The sequence below is a fragment of the Pollachius pollachius genome (assembly GCF_949987615.1).
Source record: "Pollachius pollachius genome assembly, chromosome: 4".
In the NCBI taxonomy this organism is placed as follows: Eukaryota; Metazoa; Chordata; class Actinopteri; order Gadiformes; family Gadidae; genus Pollachius; species Pollachius pollachius.
This window is the reverse complement of record NC_136937.1, coordinates 4,028,185-4,039,927: the sequence shown is the minus strand read 5'-3', so window position 1 is coordinate 4,039,927 and position 11,743 is coordinate 4,028,185. Positions and strand designations below refer to the sequence as shown.

The 11,743-nt window shown below is 54.2% G+C and overlaps 1 protein-coding gene across 1 annotated transcript in view; it reads left to right on the top strand.

Annotated features, from left to right (window-relative positions):
* The window catches only part of syn3 (synapsin III), a gene marked incomplete at both ends in the record, with an annotated part of 61,279 nt that overhangs the window by 3,479 nt on the left and 46,057 nt on the right, over positions 1-11,743 (top strand). The window contains 2 exon segments of the mRNA XM_079735630.1: positions 10,501-10,657; positions 11,607-11,696. Coding sequence (XP_079591756.1) covers positions 10,501-10,657; positions 11,607-11,696 — 247 coding nt within the window.

Here is an 11,743-nt window from a genome sequence, read left to right as displayed (position 1 = left end):
GGGGGCAGGCCAGTAACGAGACACAGATTACACTGCAACCTGTTTTGAACGCTAACACTGAGATTATTGTGTGGGCCGTGTGTTTCTTCTGGGCGATGTTTGCCGCTCAGACGGAGAGAGAGAGAGAGAGGCCAAATTGGACGCAGATGGTCTGATTACTCCTGCGTAGCGCTGCCACCATAAAACACAGGCCGGCTGTGAGGGATTGGCTCCTGGGCGTGTTGTTGTTGTCGGATCCACTGTTGGATGACTGCGTCCCACGGAGGTGTCTGCTGGGAAACCCAGCACCGCCGTGATTGGATTAGGAGTTTTCGCCATCTTGTGCTTTCACTCCGACGCAAAGCGGTTATTTGTGGTTCTGGCGAGAGATGTGCTCTGTGTTTGTCTCTCTGTTTATTTGGGTTTTACACCTACATACGTGCAGACGTAAAGCCAGCGCCACACAAAGCAGGATCAAAGGCCTTCTACTGAGCCTATAGGAGGACATTGTATGATCACATGTATTTTTATTTTCGTATGATTTTGTTCGATACCCTCGTCTTGACTTGCCAGTCATGGAAAATTCTAGAAGCGACTGGCCAGCTGCGCTTCAGCAAGGCTCTCAAGATCTGCTGTCGACAAATTTATCAAGGATTTCCCCCAAAAATGTATAAAGAAGTATTGTTATATTTAATCCCGTAGGCCGGACATTATACCCCTCGGTGGTGTGATGGACCTCGTAAGGCGGATGCTAGGGTTGCCACAGCAGGTTGCTAGGTTACCGTGGTGCCGAGTCACCCTAGCATGGTGCTGGGCTATCGGAGCATGGCGCTAAACAACGTTAAGAGAGGGGGCCAGTTAACATGGCCCCCTCTGTCAACTATGTTAACCTGAGGCTGTTTCCCGCCCAACCAGAGGTGGTGCTCTCGGGTCGCGGCTGGGCATCGCGCCCCCCGGGGGATCGAACACACGGCAGGACCCCCGTTATAGAGGCATGACGAGCTCAGCGGCAGCGCACGGGAGGTCAGCCGAGAAACACGTGGACACGAGCCACGCCGCCGGCCAGGACTGGACCAGCGGTCCAGAAGCTCTCTCTCTCTCTCTCTCTCTCACTCTCGCTCTCTCTCTCTCTCTCCCTCTCCCTCTCCCTCTCTCTCTCTCTCTCTCTCTCTCTCTCTCTCTCTCTCTCTCTCTCTCTCTCTCTCGCTCTCTCTCTCCCTCTCCCTCTCCCTCTCTCTCTCTCTCTCTCTCTCTCTCTCTCTCTCTCTCTCTCGCTCTCTCTGTCTCTGTCTTGCTTTTCTCGTTCTCTATTGCTCTCCTGGCTCTCCTCGTTCTCTCTCTCTCTCATGCTATCTCAGACCCGGGCCCCGGCAACCATCTGTCTAATGTAAAACAGGACTCAAAAGGGGGGGGGGGGGGGGGGTCGTTACATCAGCCAAGCACAATTAACCATCGAGTCAATCCAACTCTGCTCCCTCACCCCAGGCCCACCCCCAGTCCAGACCCCTCCTCCTCTCCTGGTTCATAAGAGCCCTCTGATTGAGGAGCGATCACCAGAGTTCCCTTCTCATGAACTTCATGTGAAAGTCAGTAGCTCTGATCCAACCAGATCAGCAGGAGCTTTGTTCATATGCCGCTGATTGTAAGTGGCCATTGTAAGGAGGGCTCTGAGATTGTCAGTAGGGCTGTGAGATTGTAAGCAAGGCTCTGAGATTGTACATAGGGCTGTGAGATTGTAAGCAAGGCTCTGAGATTGTAAGTAGGGCTGTTAGATTTTAAGTGGCACTCAATGTAATCTCCGGCTCTGTCGAAGAGCTGGATCGCAACAGTAAATATTTCTGTTTCGTCATTTGAGTATTTACTGCCTTTTCGCAGACGCAAAGCGACGTGCACTCAACGGGTTTGTTTCTGTTGCTACGTGTCGCTAAGGTGAAGATTGAGGCCGATCCTCCCTTAGCTTCCTTACTCAGGGGCAGCTCAGGTTAGACAGGGTCGACGTTGGGGTTTGACCCCACAACCTTTCGGCGAACCAAATCTGTGTCCTGACTCCCGTTTCTTAGCCGACTTTTAAGGGAGTTGTTATCACTAAATATATAAACTTAGCTTTTTATCTCCCTGAAAGTGTCAGAGTGTAAGTCAGTGGACCTGATGACAAGGGTGAATGATTGTAGGTCGACTTGCTTACTCATCGAGTATCTGACAGTTGATCAGTATTGTTCGAGTTTTGGGCGCTATCAGCACATGAGAACATGTGAAAGAGATGTGTCTAGCAGAGGAGAAGAGAAGGTGTCCTGGTTGACTGCAGCTCTGCTCAGCCTCCATGTATCCCACCATTCTCAGACCTGCGACCAGCCGTGAACGCTGGAGGGAGATCACATTAGCAGATCGTTGTCAGATTCTGAACTTGTTTTGTTAATTTGGTACTGCGTCTGGTGAACTGCTGGTAGATATATATATATAAATATATATATATATATAGAGGTTACACCCAGTCCACACACACACGCACACACACACATGCACGCAAGCATGCAGACAGACAGGTAGGTCAGACCGACTGGTCGGTTAGATAGACAGACAGGTTGGTCAGACAGACAGACAGGTTAGTCTGACAGACAGCTAGGTCAGGCAGATGGGTCGGTCCGACAGACAGACAGGTAGGTCAGGCAGACATATCGGTCGGACAGACAGGTCCGGTCGGATCTGGTCCAAGGGCGCTGGTCTATGGAGACTATCCCAGCGTGACCAGAACACGACGACACTGGGTTCAGTACACCAAGACTCCCTCTGAGTACCTGTTGCTTTAAGACTTGTCTCCAAGGAAACGGTGTCCTCGCTGCTAAACGTTCCCTAATTCCTTGTTAGGTTGTGGTGTGTCCGGTACACCCTGTACTGTGTGTGTGTGTGTGTGTGTGTGTGTGTGTGCGTGTGTGCGCGCGTGTGTGTGTGTGTGTGCGTGCTGTAATTTCCATGTTTACTTTGAATTACGTTACATTCTGGCTCCTATGAGCCCGGCCGGGCTAAACGCTGCAGTTATTTCGGTCTGTTCTGTTCCTCAGTATGCCTGCTTCTCAGTGTGTGTGTGTGTGGGTGTGGGTGTGGGTGTGTGTGTGTGTGTGTGTGTGTGTGTGTGTGTGGGTGTGGGTGTGGGTGTGTGTGTGTGTGGGTGTGGGTGTGTGTGAGTGCCTGTGGGTATGTGCATGTGTGTGGGTGTTTGCGTGTGCGTGCGTTTGTGTGTGGGTGTGTTTGTGTGTGACTGCCTGCCTGTGTGTGTGTGCGTGTGTGTGTGCGTGGGTGGGTGGGTGTGGGTGTGGGTGTGTGTGCACGTGTGTATGGCTGGGTGTGCGCGCGCGTGTGTGTGGATGGGACTGAGCCTGGAGGCAGGCCAGGGGCCGCGGTCCTCTTGGCAGCCTAGAGGAGGGCACCGCCCTGGGTGTGAGGCCTGCAGCCTGGGACTCCCGGAGCCCCGGTGGGAGGCCCCTTGATGGAGCACTGCAGGGGCTGGCCGTCTGTCCCTGTCCTGTCCTGTCCGTCCCTGTCCTGTCCAGATAAGATGAGACTGTCGATCCCCAGGGATCCCCAAACCGGAGCGTTTGCAGCAGCAAAGGAAGAACAGTGGAAACAGAGACGCCAACTCAGGAGAACTAGAAGCATAAGCACTCATCCCTGAGGCTGAATTATTCACCAAGCAATTACTATTCATCTGAATTTCTTTTGTTTATCGCGCTTCGGTTCCGGGATGTTTTTTTGTTCCTTCTGCTTTCCACGAAATTCCCGGACGTTTAGCGCACGCTTCAGGACACAGCTGGCGGGGGGGGGGAGGCCAAGACGTATAGCGAAGGGAAGAAGAGGGCAAGGGAAAGAACGAGGGAGAGAGAAAATGGTTCCGAGACACGGGCCAGTCGTCCTCTCCCTCTCTCTCCCCCTGTCTGGTGAGCCAACCCAGGCACAATGCGGCATTGTGTGTGCCCCGCTGGCGGCTCGGCGGTATGCACTAGCTCATATCTGTGGCATTCCCAGGCGGAGGACGGCCCTTATTGTCCTTATCGACCGGGAGGCAGACAGATGGGGAGGGAGGATAGCAGCGCTGCTGGCTGCTGGCTTCCAGTCGGAGTTCAGTGCCCCGGTGACGAGGTCGTCGTGAGGCGGGCGCCGTGTGGCTCAGGAGGGAGAAGCGGGTTGGCTGATTGGCTGGTGAGAGGAAGGGTGTGAGTGTCCCTGAGCACAACCAGAACTCTTTCAACCTCCCATTCACCCATCTGTTTCTCCCTCACCCTCACCCACCTACACATCTGTCAGTCACCATCACCCATTCACCCACCTGTTTCTCCCTCACCCTCACCCACCTACACATCTGTCAGTCACCATCACCCATTCACCCACCTGTTTCTCCCTCACCCTCACCCACCTACACATCTGTCAGTCACCATCACCCATTCACCCATCTGTTTCTCCCTCACCCTCACCCACCTACACATCTGTCAGTCACCATCACCCATTCACCCATCTGTTTCTCCCTCACCCTCACCCACCTACACATCTGTCAGTCACCATCACCCATTCACCCATCTGTTTCTCCCTCACCCTCACCCACCTACACATCTGTCAGTCACCATCACCCATTCACCCACCTGTTTCTCCCTCACCCTCACCCACCTACACATCTGTCAGTCACCATCACCCATTCACCCACCTGTTTCTCCCTCACCCTCACCCACCTACACATCTGTCAGTCACCATCACCCATTCACCCACCTGTTTCTCCCTCACCCTCACCCACCTACACATCTGTCAGTCACCATCACCCATTCACCCACCTGTTTCTCCCTCACCCTCACCCACCTACACATCTGTCAGTCACCATCACCCATTCACCCACCTGTTTCTCCCTCACCCTCACCCACCTACACATCTGTCAGTCGCCATCACCCATTCACCCACCTGTTTCTCCCTCACCCTCACCCACCTACACATCTGTCAGTCACCATCAACCATTCACCCACCTGTTTCTCCCTCACCCTCACCCACCTACAGATCTGTCAGTCGCCATCACCCATTCACCCACCTGTTTCTCCCTCACCCTCACCCACCTACACATCTGTCAGTCACCATCACCCATTCACCCACCTGTTTCTCCCTCACCCTCACCCACCTACACATCTGTCAGTCACCATCACCCATTCACCCACCTGTTTCTCCCTCACCCTCACCCACCTACACATCTGTCAGTCACCATCACCCATTCACCCATCTGTTTCTCCCTCACCCTCACCCACCTACACATCTGTCAGTCACCATCACCCATTCACCCATCTGTTTCTCCCTCACCCTCACCCACCTACACATCTGTCAGTCACCATCACCCATTCACCCACCTGTTTCTCCCTCACCCTCACCCACCTACACATCTGTCAGTCACCATCACCCATTCACCCACCTGTTTCTCCCTCACCCTCACCCACCTACACATCTGTCAGTCACCATCACCCATTCACCCACCTGTTTCTCCCTCACCCTCACCCACCTACACATCTGTCAGTCACCATCACCCATTCACCCACCTGTTTCTCCCTCACCCTCACCCACCTACACATCTGTCAGTCACCATCACCCATTCACCCACCTGTTTCTCCCTCACCCTCACCCACCTACACATCTGTCAGTCACCATCACCCATTCACCCACCTGTTTCTCCCTCACCCTCACCCACCTACACATCTGTCAGTCACCATCACCCATTCACCCACCTGTTTCTCCCTCACCCTCACCCACCTACACATCTGTCAGTCACCATCACCCATTCACCCACCTGTTTCTCCCTCACCCTCACCCACCTACACATCTGTCAGTCACCATCACCCATTCACCCATCTGTTTCTCCCTCACCCTCACCAACCTACACATCTGTCAGTCACCATCACCCATTCACCCATCTGTTTCTCCCTCACCCTCACCCACCTACACATCTGTCAGTCACCATCACCCATTCACCCACCTGTTTCTCCCTCACCCTCACCCACCTACACATCTGTCAGTCACCATCACCCATTCACCCATCTGTTTCTCCCTCACCCTCACCCACCTACACATCTGTCAGTCACCATCACCCATTCACCCATCTGTTTCTCCCTCACCCTCACCCACCTACACATCTGTCAGTCACCATCACCCATTCACCCACCTGTTTCTCCCTCACCCTCACCCACCTACACATCTGTCAGTCGCCATCACCCATCCACCCATCTGCCTTTTACCCTCCATCAACCATTTGCACATCCGTCTCTTTCTCACCCTCACCCCTCCACCCGTCTGTCTCTCTACCACCTTCACCCATGCACACGTCTGTCCCACCCATGCACACGTCTGTCTCTCACTCACCCTCACCCATCCACACATCCGTCTCTCTACCACCTTCACCCATGCACGCGTCTGTCAACTTCCCTCACCCCTCCACACATCTGTCTCTCCAACCCCCCTCCCCCCTCCAACGGTGACCCATTCTCCCCTCCCGTCCCTCATAGCTGAGGCCGCCCCCTCCGTAGCTAATGACCGGTGAAAGGGTGCATCATGAACGAATTACCAACATCTCATTCCGGGACGTCAGATGTGGAGCTCCGACCGCTCCAACGAGGAGCTCTGGAAGTGTCCCCCATCCGCGGTGTTCCGGACCATCAGAGCCGTATCCCGGGCTCCACACATGGCCTAGCCTAACGCTAATGGGCAGCATGACCGCGGCTAATGGCTGCTTGTCTGTAGGTCAGTGCCGCCGTTAGCCGCGGTCGGTTGGGCTAGCGTCCTCGGCGTCCTCGCCTCATTTTGTTGTCCTCTGCTGCTGAGTGGTGTTGCCAGTTTGGGGCCAGATGTGGCGGGAAATCTGGCCCAATCTGGCAACAACGGCTGCTGCCCAGTGTGCGCGTGGGACGTTTGTGTGCGCGTGGTGCGCGTGGGACGGTGTGCGCGTGGGACGTTTGAGGAGGTGCTCCCGTAGCGCCGAAGCGCACTGTAACCAGGGTTGCCAGATTGGGCAGGGAACTCTTGCCCAATCTGGTTACTCTGCTGCAAAGCGCCTCGATGATGGTGCGTTCAAAGCGGTGTGTGTCTGGGACATGCTAAGAGGCGCTGCGGCCCGTCTCCGGTCGGTTGGCGCCGTATCGGTGAACATCCCGTCCTCTCGTCACGTAAAGCGATTGTTTACGGCCGTAGGGAGCAGATGTGAACGTAACTAAGACGCAGTGGCGTTGTGTCGGTTTGTTTCACAGTCAGAGGCTCAGGTGTCCTCGCTGCCCCTCCGTCGTTAAACTTGAGTAGAGCGGTTGCAGGTCATGTGACCCGGGCCGGGGGGCGCGAGGTCCGCCGGTGTCTGGCGGCCGGCCGTGAAACGTTTACACAACAGTAGCAGAGTGGGAATGAAACTGATCCACGGGCTCTGCTCTGATCTGTAGCTCTAAAGGTTTTGGCGCATCGTGGCAAGGTCGAAACCTCAAGATGAACGGCCTCCTCTTCCTCCTCTTCTTCCTCTTCCTCCTCTTCCTCTTCCTCCTCTTCTTCCTCTTCCTCCTCCTCCCCTTCCCTCTCCTCCTCCTACCCCTCCTTCTCCTCCTCCTCCACCTCCTCCTCTTCCCTTCCTCCTCTTCCATTTCCTGCTCCTCCCCTTCCTCTTTCCTTTCCTCCTCCCTTTACTCCTACTCCTCCTCCTCCTACTCTTCCCCCTCCTTCTCTTCGTCATCCTCCTCCTCCTCTTCCCCTTCCTCCTCCCCTTCCCTTACCTCCTTTCCTCCTCTTCCTCTTCCCTTTCCTCCTCCTCTCCCCTTACCTCCTTTCCTCCTCCTCCTCCTCCTCCTCCTCGTCTCCCTCCTCCTCCTCCTCCTCCTCCTCCTCCATATCAATATCAGAGCCCACTTGGTGCTCTGCCATTGTGGCTGAAGGCAGCTGCCCCAGCAACAGCTGTAGTCTCTCTGTCGCCTCGCTCGCCTGCTGCCTGCTCACACACCCAGAGAGCCCTGCTCTTACATAAGCACCCACCAGCTAGGGCCAGGGCCAGCTCCCTGTTTGTCTGTCTGTCTGTCTGTCTGTCTGTCTGTCTGTCTGTCTGTCTGTCTGTCTGTCTGTGGGGGAGTGTGTGTGTGTGTGTGTGTCAGAGTGATACACTTTTCAGTGAAACGCTTTCAATGTTATTGTGTTTGTGTTTGTGTGTGAAAGAGTGAAATACTTTGTTATTGTGTGTGTGTGTGTGTGTGTGTGTGTGTGTGTGTGTGTGTGTGTGTGTGTGTGTGTGTGTGTGTGTGTGTGTGTGTGTGTGTGTGTGTATCTGTGTGTGTGTGTGTGTGAGGGTTTCTGCATAGGTGTGTGTGTGCGTGTGCCGTCTACAAGAGAAAGACAAATTGTGTGTTTGCGTCATCTTGTCAACCCACCAGTTCAGAACACCAGTATGAGAGGAGTCACCTCTAAGAACCAGTGGCTTTGGGCTGTTTGAGACATCGCGACCTCACAACACCGCTTACAACGTGAACCTCGCTCAATGCAGCTTCACCAGTTGAGATTTCAGGAACGTAGTTTGAAGAATCGACCGACAATCGGTCTTTCAGCTGATCAAAATTGATCCAAATTGATCCAATATGCGATCTTGGGGGCCAGATGTTGCCCGGGCCCCTCTGAGCTCCGAGCGGGGTCCAGGACGGATCGTAACGAGGGGGCTGCGTAATCGGGGCCAAATAGATGACGTCTCTTCTGACCGCCCCCCCCCCCCCCCCCCCCATCTTCCTCTTCCTTGTCATTGTCCTCTTCCTCCTCCTCCTCTTCCCTTTCCTCCCTTTCCTCCTCTTCCTCCTCCTTCTCCTCTTCCCTTTCCTCCCTTTCCTCCTCTTCCTCCTCCTCTTCCCTTTCCTCCTCTTCCTCCTCCTTCTCCTCCTCCTCCATCTCTTCCCCTTTCCTCCTCTTCCCTTTCCCCCTCCCCCTCCTATTCCCCTTCCTTCACCTCTTCCCCTTCTTGCTCCTCTACCTCCTCCCTATCCTCCTCTTCCCTTTCCTCCTCCTCTTCTTCCCCCCCCCCCAGCCCAACCACTGCCCTCTTGTTTGGCCCCTGCACACCCCAGTCCTTCCCTGTGTGTTCGGGGCCGGGCCACCGATGTGTTAATGTCCTGACAGATGGTATCAGAGCGGGCCCCTGAGTGCCGTTGACTGCTGCGCGGCGGAACGCCTTGACGACCGGCGAGCTGCAAGTTGTGTAGCGAGCAGCAAGTTGTGTCGCCAACAGTTGTCATCGTCCAAGTGGACGCATGTGTACACAAGGAGACGTCCGTCAGTGAATCCACACGACTGCAGAGCAGTGATTTATATATCACCGTGGGGCCTTTTTATTTCTCTTGGATCAGTCGTGTTTTTCTTACCTAATGACACGTCTTCTGTTGTGTTCCGTTGAACCGCAGCTTGTAAAACTGGGCGTAGCGTCTCGGTAACACCCGGTACTCCGACACGGTCATGCTGACGTGGGTGAGACTGTGTCTGCATCCAAGGACACATGCATAAAGCAGAGAACAGAGTCAACGTGTCAAGTGGAGTGTGTGTGTGTGTGTGTGTGTGTGTGTGGATGATGGCTGGTGGAAGCAGCCTCACCTGGCCCGAGTCTGATTGGACGCCGGGGGCTGGGTGAGCCTGCACAACTGTTGCACCTTGAGTGATTGTAATCAGTGTGCAACAGGTTAAACCAACCGTCACCACACACCACACATGGCACCATGAGCACCCTTGCCATGGAAATGGTAACTGGAATGCATTTATACCGCGCTTTTCTTACCAGTGGCCACCTCAAAGTACATTACAATACTGCCTAACATTCACCCATGCATACCCACATTCACACAACGACAGCGGTGTCAACCACGCAAGGCGACAGCCAGATCGTCAGGAGCAGTGAGGGTGAGGCGTCTCGCTCAGAAACACCTCGACGCTCTAGCTATGAGGAGCCGGGGATCGAACTAGCGACCTTCCGGGTACCAGCCACTCACTCCTCCACACATCTGTCTCTCAATCACCCTCACCCCTGCACACATCTGTCTTGTGTGGATGGCTGCCGAACCCAGCCATCCTCCACACACACACACACACACACACACACACACACACACACACACACACACACACACACACACACACACACACACACACACACACACACACACACACACACACACACACACACACACGCACACACACACTCCACTTGACACGTTGACTCTGTTCTCTGCTTTATGCACATGTCTCCCTGAGGGTCAGCCAGCCTCTCCAAAATCCTTCATCTCACCGTCCGACGTCAGGGTCGGACTGCAGATGTCTGCCGTCTCCCCGGCCGTGTGTCCTTATCTCAGGAATGCAGATGTGTGTGTGTGTGTGTGTGTGTGTGTGTGTGTGTGTGCAGCGTATCAAAACAAACGCGCGCCAACATAAACGTGTTTGTGTTCCTGCTCCTCTGGTATCCTCTGATCTTACGGTGGTCTGTGGGGGTCTGCCTCCGTACCTCCGCAGGTCCTTCAGGCCAGACTTTGTCCTGATTCGCCAGCACGCCTACAGCATGACCCCGGGGGAGGACTACCGGAGCCTCGTGATTGGCCTGCAGTTCGGGGGCGTGGCCAGCGTCAACTCCCTGCTGTCCATCTACAACTTCTGCAGCAAACCCTGGGTGGTGAGTGTCCCGGTCACTTCCTGTCGCGGACTTCCTGTCCCCAGGCGTTCCCCCCTTCAGGGCTCATCTAAGACACTGATTCATCGCCATACCAACCTGTGTGTGTGTGTGTGTGTGTGCGTGTGTGTGTGTGTCAGGGATGCTCAGCCAGTGTGTTGTTGATCGGCACCGGGGTGCCAAGATGGTACTGTGGTCTCTATCACTTCTTCCCATCAGCTTCTGAGCAAGTGAGACAAAACAGGCTGTCGTCTCAGAGGCCTGGACAAAGCACCCGCCCTGTCTCCCTCACATCCCCCCAACCAACCACAGCAGAGGGAATCAGTGTCCTGGCTCCCTCAGACTTTAGTCATTCATCTTGGTGTGTGTGTGTTAGTGCCTGGGTTGCTCGGTGTTTGTGTGAGCGTTTTTCTGTGTGTGTGTGTGCCTGTGTGTGTGTGTTTGTTCGGTGTTTGTGTGTGTGTGCCTGTGTGTGTGTGTGTGTGTGTGTGTGTGTGTGTGTGTGTTGGTCGGAGTTTATGTTTGTGTGTTGGTCTGTGTGTGAGATTGCGACAGAGAAAGAATGTGTTTCTGTTTGTCACGTGTGTGTGTGTGTGTGTGTCTGTCTGTGTGTGTGTGTGTGTGTGTGTGTGTGTGTGACAGAGAAAGAATGTTTGTGTGTGACAGAGAAAGAATGTGCGTTTGATATATACCGGTATGTGTGTGTGTTTCTAATTGAGAGAAAAATGTTTGAACGGCTGTGTTCATTTGTGTGTCTGTTTCTGTGTGTGTATGTCCCTATCCGTGTGTGTGTGATTTATATTCATGCACAACGATGGTCCAAATGTACGTGTGAACTCATGACTGTGAGGTTGTGGAGTGAACCATAATTCAGATATCCACACCATCTAGGCCAACCTCCTAACTCAAGACTAATGAGGAACTCTGGCCCTCTCTATCTCTTTCCCCGCAGTTTTCCCACATGATCAAACTCTACCACTCCCTCGGCCCGGAGAAGTTCCCCCTGAACGAGCAGACCTTCTATCCCAGCTACACACAGATGGTGAGTCTCCAAGAGAGAACCGCTTTGTTTTAAAACCAACCGAAAAA